At 42.8% G+C, this 17763-nt stretch overlaps 2 protein-coding genes across 3 annotated transcripts in view; both read left to right on the plus strand.

The window, feature by feature from the left end:
- adamts10 (ADAM metallopeptidase with thrombospondin type 1 motif, 10) overlaps positions 1-2451 on the plus strand; it is a 33607-nt gene extending 31156 nt beyond the window's left edge. For both annotated transcript variants that reach the window (XM_037469383.2, XM_037469384.2), the window contains one exon: positions 53-2451. In XM_037469383.2, coding sequence (XP_037325280.2) covers positions 53-162 — 110 coding nt within the window. In that variant the 3' untranslated portion in view covers positions 163-2451. The remainder of the gene's footprint in view (positions 1-52) is intronic.
- Positions 2452-3715: 1264 nt separating this feature from the next.
- Positions 3716-17542, plus strand: myo1f (myosin IF). Its single transcript, XM_037470237.2, has 28 exons — positions 3716-3929; positions 6506-6634; positions 7805-7894; positions 7996-8090; positions 8186-8273; positions 8349-8438; positions 9097-9228; positions 9372-9506; positions 10106-10238; positions 10628-10824; positions 10945-11025; positions 11151-11237; positions 11443-11529; positions 11899-12066; positions 12298-12383; positions 12587-12668; positions 12762-12868; positions 12948-13046; positions 13144-13288; positions 13676-13790; positions 13877-14046; positions 14159-14304; positions 14829-14975; positions 15075-15223; positions 15337-15399; positions 15701-15908; positions 16396-16556; positions 16684-17542. The coding sequence occupies exons 1-28, from the start codon at positions 3927-3929 to the stop codon at positions 16758-16760; spliced, it is 3270 nt and encodes a 1089-aa protein (XP_037326134.1). The 5' UTR covers positions 3716-3926; the 3' UTR covers positions 16761-17542.
- Positions 17543-17763: the final 221 nt, after the last annotated feature.

Consider the following 17763-nt stretch of genomic DNA (forward strand, 5'->3'; position numbering starts at 1 on the left):
AAAGTCATTTTAAAACATTAATAAAGCTGTTCGCTGTTTGTCTTCCCTGCAGAGTGTAAAGATGTGAACACTGTGGCCTACTGCCCCCTAGTGCTCAGGTTCAAGTTCTGCAGCAGACCATATTTCAGACAGATGTGCTGCAAGACCTGCCAGGGACACTGACCTGGACCCTGTGGAGCTCACAGCATGGGGTTCATGAGCCTGAAGCCCCGAGCCTGCTCACAGCAGCCCTCACACTACCCCTGGCAGAGGAGCGTGAGACCTCACCTGGACCCCTTCAGACTGACACCTGGTCCGTTTACTGTTAAAGTGGGACCCTTTTTTTTTTTTTTTAACCAAGGCGACTCTCCGGGCCGAACTCTGCCAAAACAGCCAGAGCCGCCGCGTTTGACATTCCACTGGAGGGAGGGAGGGATAGACGTGGTCTTTCTTCCTAACTCTGTTGTAATATTTGGTGCTACTATACTTCTCCTGGTCGCAGCACTCTTCTCAAACCTTGACGTGAACAGGTGGTATTTGTTTTAGTTGTAAAATCCACTTTGTAAAGGAAATAGTTTTTTTTTTTTTTCACATTTGTTTGGTGGCGAGGAGGAATATCTGATGCTATACAATGAAAGATTTGTTTTTACGTTATCACTTTGTTTCATGGCTTCGTATCAATGTATTTTTTTAGGTCCTCGCTTTTATTCCGCTGAAGTAAGAGCAGAGTTGGATTTGCACAGTGTCAGCAGTCAGAGGACTAATGTAGTGATGTGTTTTATGTTCACTTAGTGTCTCTGTGGGAGTCTTCTATAAGAATCTGAATCTGTGGAAGCTTTGAAGGTCTCAAAGCGGCGTGGTCATGCCATCTTGGTTAGTTTGCTTAAATGTTATCATGTTGAGTAAAACACACTTCCACCGTGCTCTGTCACACAGACACACTTCTTTAGTAATGAAGCCAGTGCCGACTCACGCTCTTTTCTAGCTTGGGCAAAGAATCTTATAAAAAAACTGAACTGGGCTCGGTGTCGTTATCTGAAAGTCCACGAGCGCTGTCCTTCCTTTCTTCTTGTTGGATCATTTTGCCACGTGTTACTGCTCATTTGAAGGTGCTAATAACGTTATCACAATATTCACACTCTCTCCGAACTGCTGAGGGAAATATCTGACGATTTAACTGCTAAGCGCCCCGTGGTGTGTAACTCTGTCCAGTGCCGGGTACGCAGTGCTTACAACAGTCAGAGCTTTTCCACTGAAACGGGACAGCTGAACAATCTGCTGGAATAAAGTACCATGAAGTCCAGAGCATTTGCAGACTCAGGTGATGATTGTCTGTAGATGAATCACTCGTACATCCTCATTTTGTACATCGATGGTGTATAAATATTGGTATTGCTGCGCTATTGGATCAACGCAGTTTGATACTAAAATTCTCTAAAACTGCAAAACCCCTGTGTGAGCTCTCGAAGGTCCAGTGATTATGTCGACCCTTAAGGTCATTAGAAAAATGTCAACTCACCTAAATTTGTGTAAGTCTGTTTTTTTATTTTTTATATGGAGTAAATAAAAATGCAGATTTAGCTGTTTCTCCGTCCTAAACAATATTAGAAATGCTGCCTAAGCTGCTTTAGAGATCAGTCATCACTGTGTGAGGCTTCTTGTGGTGCTATCAGTTCACTGTTGTTGTCATTGTTATTTTTTTTAACAAGTGTGCTTTTAATTATTTTTTGTGCTTTCTGTTCTACTAATCTGCAGATTTGGAACCTTGCCTTTGAGGCTCCTCTATGGGCCCCATGGTTCATTTCTATCAAAATATATGCTTTTACTTTCCACCCTCGCATGTGGTTGATGTAGCCACTCGTCAATCAAAATCCACAAGATACTGCTAACCATGCAAATTGTTGAATTAGGTCAAATACTGGAACAATCCAAAGGGGCAACATTTCCAAGCTAAATTATTTTTTTTAACAATGAAAATGAACCAATGGTTGAGGCATTAACCAGACGTTTGACTTTCCGGAATAAAAGTAGGTTATGAGGATCTGACAGTCAGATGGTATGCTAACCCACCCATGGGAATATTATGTGATTTTATATGTTCGCAGAGTTCATTTATATGACATCAGTGTGTGCGGTCACGTCACACACAATTTTCCATGACTGAACATCTTGAAATACCATTTGTATAATTTTCAGTTGCACATAAAGTTTCAGAAGAGATTTATATTTTAGTGTCTGAAAGGCATTTTATTCTATGTATCTACCTGTGCTTATAATTAAGGTTAACACTAAGAAGATGGACAGTACCGGTAGTTGTCATTTTATTTTGTCACATGCTGATTATAACATGACATGAACGCTATGTTTTCAATAGTATAGAAGATGACTCCATTTGCCCCCCATGTACATCTGTTTAAAAGGAAATATTAAATTGATTTAAACATGGTGCATTGTTGATTCCAATAAATCCGATCTGGTCATTTGAGTCATTTTATACTCGGGTTACTTCTAGTTCTAATGACTTGAAAGGCACATGACAATTGTTGAGATCATCGTCGTCTATATTTGAATCAGACAGACTTCGTGGAAAAGCTTAAGCAATAACGTCTTCCTCTTGTCCAATGAGGCTCACATCCGTTGCGTGTATTTGTTCTCTTCTACTTTCTTTACGCTGTCTTCATCTCAACACTGTTTGACTTGTTAGTCTGAGGAAACTTGTTTTGCATGTTTTAATTTAGCCTTTCAAAAATAGCAGCATCCAAAGAGCCTGTATGACCAGCCGTAGTATCACGGATGAACGTCTTCGTGGACCAAACCTCTGTAGCCTCGCTTCTTCAGATACAAGATGACAACAAAGAAACACGCAACTAGGAACAAAGGGAAGTGGGATGCAGCGCGGCGCCTTCTGACCCGCTTCACTTTGGACGTCCTTGTAGGGCCTCCTTCACCTTTGATCTCCGCCTTATTCTAGATCCCAGCTACACGACGTGGTTGTTAAACCATGTCAACAAGCACTCCAAACGGCTTCTGTTTGTGTGAGAACATCATGGAGCACAACCCCGCGTCTGCTTCGTAGTCTTTCTAATGACATATTCTCTCTAACCCATCTCAACCCAAATGTATGAGGTCTACATAAGTGCTATTGTCAAGAATCAGGGCTGTAAATGTGAACACATTACTTATTTCACAAATTGACCCCAGCGGATCAACATTGATCCGCCGTGGGTTTGCTTTGTGGGCACAAGAGAGAACTATTTGACATAAAACACTAAAAACAACGCAGTTTGACACACGCACACACACACACACACACACACGCACACCTGTGTGAGCCTGCAGCAGCCGTTGTTGTTGTTGTGGGCGTTGGACGCAGCAACGTGAAACGAACCCAACGTGAAATAACCACAGCCTGGGTGGAGCAAGCAGGCGGCTCACAAGTGAAACACCATCATTTGGCAACGGGGCTGATGATGGTGTTTCACTTGGCGGTTGTTGATGCCGTCGACTCGAGATGATTTGGATCGAAAAACGAATTGGTGCCATTCAGTCAACCCTCAGATCTGCTGACACGGACGCCGTCATCGTCCCGTTAGCTCATTCTTATTTTCGGCGCTCGCTCCGATGACAGAATAAACAGAAGCGGCAGTGGTGGTGACTTTGTGTGGTGTGTGTGTGTGTGTGTGTGTGTGCGCGGGTGCAGTTCTTGTTTCACACACTGCCTGTGAGGCCGTAGGAGGAAGTAAAGGTTTTCAATGTGTCAGTGGGGGCTGTGTGCTGCAGGCCGCTGGCTCGTTGGCTCTGACGTTTGACCTGCTCTGATGGCTGCAGTCTGAAGAGGTCACCCTGTGGATTTTAACAAGAGGATTTACACAGACACACACACACACACACACACACACCCTCTGGACAGTGGACACCTGAGGAAGTGAGGAGGCCCTGCTGGAACGATGGTAATGTACCACACCTTCATTTGCTTTCTCTCACACACGTTAAGGCAGCTGTAACGTTCATTGGACCCGATTAGTCTTTTATCTTTACACATATCATACATTTTAACAGTCCCCCCCCCCCCTCGATGCTTTGTTCCACCAAACAGCTGCATTTTAAAGAGGCTTTTTGTGAAAGTTTCAACACCTCATGATTATTACATTTAATCTTAATTTGGTTTGCCATGAAAGGTTGTTTAAGGTGTTCAGTCAGTCGCTCTTTAAGTGCTAAACGGTGCGATGGCGTCTTTCAAAAGGAAATCTCTTCGCAGAAATCCAGCTCCTTCACACCAACAGCAATTTCCTCTTTTTTTTTAGGACGATCCCTTTCATTGACAGTCGAGACAACTCAAATGAATTGATTGCTTTGTGTTACTTTGATTTGTTGTATTTAAACGCGTGTGTGGATTTTAACTTAAAGTGGCAACAGTAGAAATACACACAGAATACATACTGAGTGAGTTGATGTTAAAATGGGAAGTAAAATAGATTATCTCGAACACGGTGCTGTTACTGTAGTTTAATCACAGTTTAAAAGATAAACTTCAGTAAAACCGCCTTGGCAGCCCCCCCCCCTGTGAGCAGCAGGCCGTTGCAGGAAGAGAACCAGTAGCATGAACAATGTTCATGGGGTTTCACAAGAGGCAGCGATGAGGTGTGAGAGGGGGAAGTGGACTGCAGAAGAACTTACATTTCCTACTCGCACTCCCAAACAAAGACTTATTGCCAAAGTCCTCAGGCAATCGCCAGTCCTCAATTTATACTCCTTCAGTAGACTTTCGAAGAAAGATCATCAAATTGTGTTGATACATTTCCCCACCAGTGCATTTGCTTAAAAAAAAACACCTTCCTATTATCTGCATAAGCTTTTATCGATTTGAAAACCAAAGTCAAAGGTGAGAGACAGGCAGAGGACGCTGCTTGTACACCATCCTCCATTCAAACATCACTGACCTGCTCACAGTGAAGCAACAGAGGCAGGAATATACAGTTTTGTTTGTTTTTTTGCAGAAGGTTCTGGTTTAATAATGCAAGGGTTTGTTTTTAGATCTCTGCTGGTGTGACTTCTACCGAAACACCACGATGTGTTTGTGGCTCTTAAGGCATCAACTATTTTTAGCTCACCAGCAAAGTTTCAGAGTAACAGTTTAGACTTTAAAGAGTAGAACGTGTTTCTCAATGGAAACAGATTTCATATTGGAGATAGAAAGGAATTCACTGAGGTAGAAAACGTGTTTGAACTGGGAGGTTATTAACAGGATGCAGTAAGCAGAGCAATTGCATCGAAAATCATCCTATTCGGTCAGAGCATTGAATCTGGATGAATGAGTAAACAGTACACAGTTTGTAGTTATATTAAAGGGAAGATATTTATAACAGAATGACTTTCAAAGGTTTGAATTTGATTTCTACTCTTGAATTCTGTTAAAATGAAATGTATACATTTATGTTCAAGATGGATACATTTTATGATATTCCAGAAATATATATTTTTTCATATTGATTTTTTAGATTTCATTTTATTGCAAAATATGGAAAACCAAACAACTAAGAAGGGAATTAAGTGAAAGAAAACTTCTAAACCCATGACGTTGGCACGCTACAGCACAGACCTGTATGACGCACATCAAACAGACATCTTTAAAAAGGAAAAGCAGCCGAGTTCACTGCAGGACGACGTTAGCACGTAGCAACAGACAACAGTGAGCGTCCTGCTAGTAACAAATACACTACCATTCAGTGTTGTGATCACACACTGTTCGTATTCACCTCATTAACAAAGAGTCAGACACAGAGTTTGGTGGTTCTCTGAAATGTCGTGTCACGAGTGACCCGTTGCTTGGCAACAGGCCACGACTTCCCGTAATTGGCAACCACAGTTCTGTTGTTACCACCCAGCCATGCTTATGCCAAACTAGTCGTTATTGTTTTAATATACATGTGATGTGTATCTATGTGGAGGAGCCAAATGGTGAGAGACACAGAGGGATGATCAAAGGGGATTTTAACAGTAAAACAAAACAAAACTAACAGCGAGTCCAAAAGTGATTACCATCGATCTCAGATATCAACCGAACAGCAGGGCACAAAAACGGACCAATCGACAATGAGGCAGCAGACGGGAGACGCTGGGGAGGTGCAGGAGGTGATCATACACGGGAGGGTAACATCAGGGGCGAGGCCGACCTCACAAGGAAAGGAAAAACACGTAAAGGCAGGAAGGGAAAGTAGCCGAGGAGACAAGAGGCCCGAAAACAAACCCAGCACCACACCGTCTATCTAGCTCCATCTCTATCTTTCTCTCCCTGTCTCTGTCTCACTCCAAGCCCCGATAGTAAACCCTGCCTGTAGGATCATGTGTGTCCCCGCGTGTCCGTCCACAGGTGACCTCATTCTGCTGGAGTTACCTGCGTTACTGGAGCCTGGGAAGTCTAATTTTGTACGACGTCTGCTTTACAACTTCGAACGGGTCGCGTTGCTTTGTTTCGAGTGTACAGACCAGCCTCTTTCAGACGTTGTCTCTCATTTGTGTGATTTAGGCAAAGTACCACTGGCAGAGTCAAAATGTGAAGCAAAGCGGAGTGGACGACATGGTTCTGCTTTCCAAGATCACAGAGGACGCCATCGTGGATAACCTCAAAAAAAGATACCTGGACGACTACATCTTTGTATCCCGAAAGCAGTATTTGTTTCATTCATTTATTTTGTTTTCATATTAATTTACAATTTTAACAATTTAGCTGCTGGGACATCAGCAAGATTATTTACAACGCAAACTAATAGGAACGAAAACAAAATGATATGTTTTATTTTGGTGAGCAGGAAGTAATAATGTCGGTGGGACAGGAGGCCTCAGAAGGCACCAGAAAATAGAAAAATGAACCACAAACCCTTGATTTCCATTTATGTGAAATACATTTTGTTCCATAGCCCCTCAAAGCTCCACACTGTAACCGTAAAACATCTCCCTCCACGTTAAATACCGTCAAAAAATCAACCAAACAAGGGCATAAATATAATCCATACACTCTTCCTCTTCTGCATTCACTGTGTGAGTCAACCGCTCACTTCCGTCTTCTGAGAACATTTCAACTTCAAACCCATATTTAGAGTCAGGAAATGAGTTCACTTCAATTTTATACAAACAAGGGCAGCTGTTTTTGCCTCAGGTGAAACTCCCATGCTGCAGCACAAGTTATAAATTCACAGGATTTGGCATTTTCAGCGTGGATCGTCAATCATTAACTACGAGTTAGCCCTTTTCCTGCCTCGATACAAACAACTTTAGAGTTTGTCGGGTGTAAGTCGTGGAGGACTCATGACACAAGTACCCCCCCCCCCCCCCCCAGAATAATAGTCTGTCATTCATCAGCCAGGCTGGCAGCATCGCACAGCTGCCCATGTCTCAAATATCTCAACAACTCATTGTTCTAGACATTCAAACTTCACACAGGCTGCATCCAGGGGACTTTGGTGAGTTTCACCACCATGAGGTTGACATTTAGGGTATTGATTGAACTGTCACTGCCAAGTAGCTTGGTACACACCTCCATGTCCCGAACACATTTAATCATTACAGTTGTGATGATCCTTTCACTCTTAATCATTATTGGGTCTATTTGTTGACTATCAATTTCCTGCAAATCCAAATGACAGCTGTGCTTTCTATTTAGTACTAATCAGCTCATTTGGACGTACTAAAATAAGTTGATGTACTCAGAGCTGCCTCAATCGATTAAGTTACATGTAATAAAAGGTGTTTTAATGTTTATTCATTCACATGCACCATTCAATGGTACCAGTGATTTACTAGCTTATTCCTGAACTGGGCTGCTCAGACGTACATTGGGTCCGTATTGATATCAGTGAACCCGTTCAAACAGATGCCCTACTTCACTGACAGAGAGATCGAAATGTACCAAGGAGCTGTGAGTAAAGCCTTTTGTTGCCATGACCTGTTAAATCATGACGTTCACCTTCTGGTTCTTCACTCCATTGCTGTACATTTCTCTTTTTTTTTGTCCGTTAGGCCCAGTATGAAAATCCACCCCACATCTACGCCTTGTCTGATAACATGTACAGAAACATGATGATCGATGCAGAGAATCAATGCGTCATCATTAGGTGATCACATCTGCCCTGTTGTCCTGTCTTCCATCCAGTGTTGGTGTTAGTTTAAAGTAACACCTGGCTGTGTTTTTTTGATGATTTTGTGGTAGCGGTGAGAGCGGCGCAGGAAAGACGGTGGCAGCCAAATACATCATGAGTTACATTTCGAAAGTATCCGGAGGAGGATCAAAAGTTCAGGTAGAGACGGGAACCAGTGGCTTCAGACTCCCTGCAGTGCGCTTTGGTTCACGTGTGTGTCTGTGTGTGTCGCAGCATGTTAAAGACATCATCCTGCAGTCCAATCCTCTGCTGGAAGCCTTCGGTAACGCTAAGACCGTCCGCAACAACAACTCCAGTCGGTTTGTGAGTACAACCCTTGCTCCCCACCTGCAGACGCAAGGTTTAACTGCACTAAGAAGATCATGTACTTTATACTGAGGTATATTCAGATAAACTCCTTCATGGAGCCCAGAGGATGGTGATCTACTTACTCTTGCATTAGAGCTGATATCATGAATTGGTGTTGTTTTCTCACAAAGAGAGGATTATAAAATATAATACTATATAGTGGCGGTAGAAAAGGGTATAAAATGTTATACACAAAAGAGACAATTGGTCTACAATTATTGCGTTGCAATGCACTGCAGAAGTTGTTTTTTTCATGTCATCCTTTCATTTCCCATCTGTGGATTCCCGTATCTTTAATTTCACACCTACAACCCACATCACTGTGCAGTTTCCTGTCACCGATTGACTAGTTTTGCATCCGGGTTAATGCTGTTAAATGTGGAGGGACTATTTTGTAGTTACTGATGTAGAAATTAGGGTGAAACATCTGAAAAACCGATGCTTTTTGAAGCACTATCGCAGTCAGAGAGCAGCAGGTTGGGACATTTTGTTTCAATCCATGCTTTCTTTATTTGTGGCACGATGCTCAGGACAATCGCACAACGATGGGAAATCGATGACAAATTCATCCACTGACAGCATGTTTGTCTCCTGTGATTTTTGCCTTCACCAGGGGAAGTACTTTGAGATTCAGTTCAGCAGAGGAGGAGAGCCAGATGGCGGCAAAATCTCAAACTTCCTGCTGGAGAAGTCGAGGGTGGTGAGCCAGAACGAGAACGAGAGGAACTTCCACATTTACTATCAGGTTAGAGTCACAGCTCTATCGTGGGAAACTAGCCTTCATGCTCCCCAGTCAATGGCAGTTAGGTGGAACTATTCCTCTTATTGTCTGTGCACATTGTGATTTGTGTTTGACTTTTCTTCACTACTTACACTGCTGTCTTCCAGATGATAGAGGGCGCCAACGATCAGCAGAAAGAGGGCCTGGGCATCATGACCCCAGACTACTACTGCTACCTCAACCAGTCTGGGACCTACAAGGTGGATGGGACCAATGACAGCAAAGATTTCCAAGAGACTATGGTACGTATGCAGCATACAGGAGAACATCTGGCTGGGTGTGGGTGCACGATCAATGATATGTTATGAATAGTTACATTACATTCCATGTCATTTAGCTGACTCTTTTATCCAAAGCGACTTACAAGAAGTGCATTTCAACCAATAGTAAAAAAAGAAGAAGATACAAATATATGCAAATCCCTCCAACCTGTAGATCTGGTGCAGGCTGAGGCCCAGGGAGTATACACGGCCTTATTCTAAGCTACAAGAAGTACTCTTCTAGCCTCTACTGATAATATCTTGTGATAATATGGTTAAACCCAAACTTGGTTAGTTTCTGATGTAATGTTAGGTGTTGCCAATAGTCTCTGGTGCTGCTGAACCACGTGTTGAACTTCATCGCTATGCAGACAACAATTGAATGTAGTACAGTTTGACCATTATGTATGAAAGTAACATTTGGATTCATTGAAAGGGTGCTCATCCAAAGGAATATAATATTTAGGCAAACTAACTAAAACAAATGATGTCCTTCAGATTATGAAACATTTCCACTGAATATTGGTGAAATTGCTGCAAACCGATGGCTCCACTGTCTGCTTTCGTGTTGTGGTCTGCAGGAGGCCATGCAGGTGATTGGGATCCCAGGTGACCACCAGACTCAGGTCCTGCACATTGTCGCCGGCATCCTGCACCTGGGAAACATCAGTTTCATAGAGGCAGGCAACTATGGGAAGGTGGAAAGCACAGACTGTGAGTGGGTCACACGCACACCTGTGATGTCTCATCCATGCAGGTGCACAAACATTCCCACCTGATGTATAAAATGCCCCGGTGAGTAATGGCGCTCCCCACGGCAGACACGGCGCTGATAATTGATAGAGTCGGTGCACACCGGTGTTACCTTGGTTATCTTGGCCTTTGTTTGCAGCCTGGGGAGTCCCGGCACACTAGATAATGGCTCTCTGTGATTGTGCAAATAATTCTGCTGCAGATTTTATTCAGTTGTGTTTGCAGAAACACCCGTCGGCAGGCTGTATGTGCACTTTCAATCTTGCACACATCCGAATCTTTATTATGAGCCTCATTTAGGCATAATATATTTGCGTGGATTAAAAACCGCTTGCTTTCGTTTGCTTTAGTGCTTGCCTTTCCTGCCTATCTGCTGGGCATCGATCCCAGCCGCCTGCAGGACAAACTGACCAGCAGGAAGATGGAGTCCAAGTGGGCAGGGAAGAGTGAGTCCATTAATGTGACCCTGAACCAGGAGCAGGCCACCTACACACGAGACGCCCTGGCCAAAGCCCTCTATGCACGACTCTTTGACTACCTGGTGGAGGTAGTTTTATCACAGTAGCATCCCGGGGTTGTTTAAGAGACCTACACAAGTTGAGATAAATGCGTACAAAATATAATTTCATATTTCTCTTTCTGGCTTTACCTTCTCTGTCGAATCCAGGCCATAAACAAAGCCATTCAAAAACCACATGAAGAATTCAGCATCGGAGTACTTGACATTTATGGCTTTGAGATATTCCAGGTTAGTTTTCTTATAACTTATTTATAGGCTGCTGCAAAAATAACAGATGTTAGTTGTGTGCATGGTACAGCTCAGCAGATTTGTTTTACTGTGATCTTGACTGGATTGCGTTCTCCTCCTGGCAGAGAAACGGCTTTGAGCAGTTCTGCATCAACTTTGTGAATGAGAAACTGCAACAAATCTTCATTGAGCTGACGCTGAAGGCCGAGCAGGTAACCACCGTGTTGTAGTTGATTTTCCAAATGCTGCCACATCTTTTGTCCCGTTACATCTACACTATGCTGGTAGATGGGGTTCCGAAGAGAGAGAGAGAGTTTTATTCAATTTACGCTCAATATTGTTGTGAATAATTAAAATCCACTGTCATGAAATGTTTTTCAGTCTGCTTCCCTGTATGCTCGTTTCTTTGTATCTCAGGAAGAGTACGTTCAAGAGGGTATCAAGTGGACTCCCATTGAGTACTTCAACAACAAGATTGTTTGCGACCTCATTGAAAATAAATTGGTGAGCTCTTAGCTTTATTACCCTCCCCAAGAGACCAACACATTAATGAACACAAGGGTACTTGGATCCATTTAAAGTGGTTTGAACAAGAACAACAAGTGCTTCTCCTGCAAGGGACCAGGGCGATGTGCTTGAAGAAGCAGCATGTCAATCACCTCATGTGAGACACTATGTCACATGTATTTTAAGTGTATTTTTCTATATTTTAAATAGGACATAATCAATATTAATCTTGTGCAATCTACTACTACTATTACACCAAATAATGACTCTCTAGTCTCTATGTTTGAAAATATATGTCAATCTGTCAAATAATTTGCAAGTGGTGATTGATTTTAGTAAGATTCATACGAGCCATCTTCCTTGCAGAACCCTCCTGGCATAATGAGTGTGCTGGATGACGTGTGCGCCACCATGCACGCCAAAGGGGAGGGTGCAGACGGCACTCTGCTGCAGAAACTGCAGGCCGCAGTGGGAACACACGGACATTTCAACAACTGGAACTCTGGCTTTGTCATACATCACTATGCTGGAAAGGTACAACGTGAAACATGGCAAACTGACTCTCCAGCAGCAGAAATATTATAGATGTATTCTATATTTCATCTATTGGAAAGCTTGAAAGAAAGCTTGAAAGTTGGCTACATTTAAACATTAAATCGCAAAGGCATTTGATTTCAGAATTGGGAAGCATATAACCTGAGAATATTCTCTACCACATAGTGTTTGTTTGTTATATAATCTGATGTTTTTATAATTTCCTCTAAGGTATCATACGATATCGTCGGCTTCTGTGAAAGAAACCGGGATGTGCTGTTCCCGGACCTCATTGAGCTCATGCAAAGCAGCGAATAGTAAGTGTAATTGTTGAGGAACATCCCAAATAATTGAGAAAACTCAACATGACAAAAATGGGGAGGAACAAAAATAAACTTGGCTTTGTAGTGAACAACTTTTAGTTTGGTAGTAGTTCTGGCACACAAGATGCTGCCCTGAGGCCCAAAAGTCGGTCTTTTCTGTGGTTTCTTATGTTCATTCATAAAATGTGTCTCTCCAGTCCTTTCATCTGTGGCTTGTTTCCTGAAAACCTCAACACGGATAAGAAAGGCCGGCCAACCACAGCCAGCTCCAAGATCAAGGTGAGAATTTAAAGTGAGATCAACCATGAAAAGGCCCTTTCGATCAAAATAACTCTCAATATATTTGAATATGCAACAATCGATTTCCAACAGAAACAAGCTAACGATCTGGTGAACACGTTGATGAAATGCACTCCGCACTACATCCGCTGCATCAAACCCAATGAGACCAAGCGCCCAAAGGACTGGGAGGAGAGCAGGTCAGCGGCGTCACTGTGACACACGGTCACGCTCAAAACACACCTTTTGATGAATGGTGGCGTTCCATCTGTTTTCCAGAGGCAGACATCAGGTTGAATATCTAGGACTGCGGGAAAACATACGCGTGAGACGGGCTGGGTTTGCGTACCGCAGAGTCTTCAATAAGTTTCTGAATAGGTGAGTTCAATCCTTTGTTGGGAGAATGTGTGATGTGTGATTGTGTTCATCCTGGAAGAAGAACAGAGTTCAAAACAAGGTGACTTTTTGTGTCCAGGTATGCTATTCTGACAGCGGAGACATGGCCGTGTTGGAGGGGTCCTGAGCAGCAGGGGGTCCTTCACCTCCTCCGGTCTGTCAACATGGACACCGACCAGTACCAGATGGGACGCAGCAAGATCTTTGTCAAGAACCCTGAATCGGTAAAAAAAAAAACTCTATATTGATCAGTGGTGCAATGTAATTAAATGAATCAATTTAAGTACTTTAATTTTGAATTTGATCAACTTTAACTCACTAGTATTGTACAGTATCTTCATCCACGCTGCTTTATAGTTCCACTCCAATTCAAAGGGAAATATTGTATACTTTTATAAAACTGCAATCATTGACAAATAAAGATCTTATCTTGACAATATGATACTTCATAAAATATGATGCATGCGTGAAAATTAAGTTACATAACAGGATGTATTGTAGTTCAAAACAACAGTAAATGTCACTTAAACATCAGCAATAATGATCTGTATCTGCTTAAGAAATAATAAATGACAAATATAAAGTCCTTCCTTGTACCTCATGTTTCACAGCTTTTCCTGCTGGAAGAAATGAGGGAAAGGAAGTTTGACACTTTTGCCAGAATCATTCAGAAATCCTGGAGAAAATTCATTGCCAGGAAGAAGTACGAACAGATGAGAGAGGAGGGTGAGTTCCGGAGACAAAATGCCGTTGCTCTCTAAGTAAACGCGTTGCGCAGTGATTCTGACTTTTTGTCCATGGTTGCATCACAGCCTCAGACATCCTGTACAACTCCAAGGAGCGCAGGAAGAACAGCATCAACAGAAACTTCGTGGGGGACTACCTGGGCCTGGAGCAGAGGCCCGAGCTGCGACAGTTCCTCGCCAAAAGGGAGCGCGTCGACTTCGCTGATTCTGTCAACAAGTTTGATCGCAGGTTCAAGGTGAAGCTTGTGTTGACTGGTCTCAGTCAGAAGTAAGACTGCCCTTTGTGGACTTCTTCTTTCTGGCAAGCTGGAGGTTTTCACTTCTGTTTTTTTTCTCGTCACAACCAAGTCTATCAAGAGAGACTTGATCCTCACCCCCAAGGGCATCTACCTGATTGGTCGAGAGAAGGTGAAGAAAGGACCCGAGAAGGGACAGATAAAGGAGGTGCTCAAACGGAAACTGGAGTTCGGAAGCATCAGCGGCGTCTCTCTCAGGTAGGTTTATAACGGTAAAGGTAGGTTTCGCAACATCAACCGCAACCACCGTCTGTGGTTGATGTTGGGTTGGAAAATACGAGAACAAGCATTGCTGCTTTTACAGTCATCAACCACTGCGTGAGAACTCTCTGTTGCTTCAGGAGTAAATATAGCAGACAAAAAGCTAACCGCTAACTTGAGAATTCACTGAACAAAATGTAGATCTTTACATTTCAGGGTTTCCCTTTTAATATTGTTAATCAAATACATTTCCTTTTCAAAAGTACAAATGATATGCAAAGCTGGCAAAATAAAACACAATGTTTAATAATATATAACGTAAGACTTTCCTAATCACCACTGTAACTTGTAATGAAGTACAGCTTCACACATCTTTAACATTTTTGACTTCAGCTATTGAAAGACATTGAAAGACACTCCAAAACTTTAACCTTACCTTTTCAAAAAAGCTTTACAAAGCGAACTATGTTAGTTTGCATTGTCCTTGGAGCTCTTAAAGGTCTTGTTCTCTTTGTCTTTAGCACAAGGCAGGATGATTTCTTCATCCTACACGAGTCGCAGTACGACAGTCTGCTGGAGTCCAACTTCAAGACTGAGTTCCTCAGTCTGCTCCTGAAACGCTACGAGGAAGTGAACAAGAGAAAACTGTCAATCTCTTTCACCGACAGGTAGAGGCACCTACATGCTCAGACAACCTGGTGTTTGCAGCAAATACAGGAAACACGAACACACTTTGTCCCCCCCCCCCCACCCCCCCCCCCCCGCAGGTTGGAGTTCAGAGTGAAGAAGGAGGGCTGGGGTGGAGGAGGCTCCAGGGTGGTGGTGTTTCAGAGGGGCCAAGGGGACGTGGCCGAGCTCAAAGCTGGAGGGAAGACCCTCTGCATCACAGTAGGGGACGGCCTACCCAAGTCGTCCAGTAAGTTAGACCCAACCACCGGGATACGGCAGACCCTTACAATAGAACCAGAACAAAAGTACATTTTGCTGTTCATCTGACGGTTAATTGTAACCAGCCATGTTTTTCGTCAGAGCCGAGCCGGAAGAGTGCTCCACAGTCCCGTGGTGGAGGGAGGAATAATGCTGCCACCAGAGGTGAGGTCCCCCATTAAAACACCAATTAAACTTAAATGTAACTACGTACATTTACTCAAGTATAGTTTGTTGTTCTTTGAGCATTTCCCTAAACTAACCAACAATTTTGTAAATGCCTAGAAATCAATCAGCAAACAAATGAATAAATCATCAGTAACAATCCCATTATATAAGACTGACTGGAGCCAATCTGCCTGCATTAAGAATACTTGTATCTATTGATTATAGATATGTGATAATACCTATATATCTATCATGATAACACTTTTCCACCCCTGACAATTACGTTCTCGCCCTTTAGCTCACCAGAATGGAGCAGCCATTTCTTCCAGAGCCCTCCCCAAACAACCATCAGATGCCACATATTCCTCCCCGCACAAACAAGCGCGGCCACCCAACGCGGCTCTGCCCAAACTGGGCTCCCAGAGGGCCCCCAGGGTGCCGGCCCACTCCCAGAACAACCACGGCAACCTGGACTTCCTCAATGTGCCTGACCAGGGCATGTCCGGGTAAGATGTGTAAAGAAAGGGGAAGGAAGGGATGATCACAGCGTGTGTGGGTGGAGCTGATCCGTCACACAAAAAATGATCAGTTCAAAGAAGTTGTCACGGCGAGTCCCGACACTTGCTGAGCACAGACCAATGAGGGAGTTTGCTTTTGAGATCGATAAACCCGTTTAGTTAGTCAAATTGAGTTAAATGACCGCCGTCATAGGATAAGGGAAAACTGGTCCTTTTCGGTCAGCCGACCCTCGAGGTGACATAAATGCTGTTGTTTTTCTGAGAGTAACTGATAATTGTCTCTCTGCTGCTGCATGACGAGCTCGTGTGTTTTCACTTACAGCTTAATAAGAAAGCATGAGCATAAATCATTTAAAGTTTTCCCTAATGGAGACATGCAAACCTAAGCATGTTCTCTGTGGTTTGACCCTTGAACTTCACCCTTTCATCTCTTCAGCCGCTTCTTTCGTCTCAAACTGCTCTCTCTTTGGAACAGGAAGCAGAGGAAAAGGAGCATCAGTCAGCGGCCTCCGCCGGCTCCCAAGCCTCAGCCTCAACCAAAGGGGCCCCAGTGCCGCGCCATCTACCAGTACATCGGCCAGGACACGGACGAGATCAGCTTCGACGTCAACGACGTGTTCGACCTCATCAAAGAGGGTGTGTGGATGATAAGAATGCAAGATGCAGAGTGAATACAGATCCAAATAAATCACCAGTAGGCTCTAAATGTATTGACCTTCTGGGATTCGTGGTATTAATATCTACTTATTTATTTCCTCTGTAGATCCATCAGGCTGGTGGACCGGCAGGGTTCAAGGAAAGCAAGGTCTCTTCCCTGGTAACTATGTGGAGAAGATCTGAACAGGACTCGGCCTTTCCTGGTGGACTTTCCTGGTCTGTTAAGAAACTGAGCACAAAAACTGCCTCTTTTAATGGCTGCAAGTCAGAGCTTCATCCATGATGGGAACTGTTTAAAGCTGGACCTCACTGATATTACAGGCTCATATACATTGTTGGTGGGAATAGAGCACAGAAGACATTGTTGCTATGGACACAACCTTTAAAGGTCCACTGCAAAGAGCTGCTCGGGTTTCGTCTGAATGATAACAACAATCTCCATCTTTGGCTTCACTGTTACTCCCACAACACCTTTCTTTGAGACGTTACTTTCCCAAAGGTGACCAGCAAATAAGGCATTGCTTTTTGTATACAGTGTCCGTATTTTCCCTGGAGGTGTTCTCCAGAGCAATGCCCAATATGCTCAGTATGGGTACGGTTAGAATAACAACACGAAATGAAGTAATAATTGATATTCTAAATTATATTGAACATGTTGGGTCTGTAGCAACCCAAAACCCATACTTGAGGCCTCACTTAAAAGTTATAATTAACATTACAAATATCATTCACTTCAGTAAAATAAATATATTTTCATATTTTACCTCAAGGACTTTTGCACTGGTTTGATGCTTTCATCAGTAAGTTATGAAATATTTCTGATTTTCAAAAAATAAAGGTGATTTATTAACTTTACATTTGCCATTTTTATTTTTTAATATTTGGTTGATTTTGTAAATCAATGTAATTTCTTCACAAGCAATCAATATTTGTTTTTTATATGGATAAATAAAAAATGTTACAACGCTGATTATGAATTATTCTCTTTTGTTCAATTTGTGTACTACTTTTCCCAATTTTCAATTAAATGTTCACTCAAGGGCTACAGGATATCAAAATTGATTTTCAATAACTAATAAAACCTCTCAAACTTATGGAAATATAAAGCAAAAACCTATATATGACATATGTTCAACAATGTATGTAATAGTAAGTTATGTATATATCTGTACAGACGTTATTGACC

The sequence above is a fragment of the Pungitius pungitius genome, chromosome 7 (genome assembly GCF_949316345.1).
Source record: "Pungitius pungitius chromosome 7, fPunPun2.1, whole genome shotgun sequence".
Taxonomy (NCBI): domain Eukaryota; kingdom Metazoa; phylum Chordata; class Actinopteri; order Perciformes; family Gasterosteidae; genus Pungitius; species Pungitius pungitius.

Coding starts and splice junctions, on each gene's coding strand:
- myo1f (XM_037470237.2), top strand. Junction 8,091..8,185: donor AATCAATGCGTCATCATTAG/GTGATCACATCT, acceptor ATTTTGTGGTAG/CGGTGAGAGCGGCGCAGGAA. Junction 12,384..12,586: donor CTCATGCAAAGCAGCGAATA/GTAAGTGTAATT, acceptor GTGTCTCTCCAG/TCCTTTCATCTGTGGCTTGT.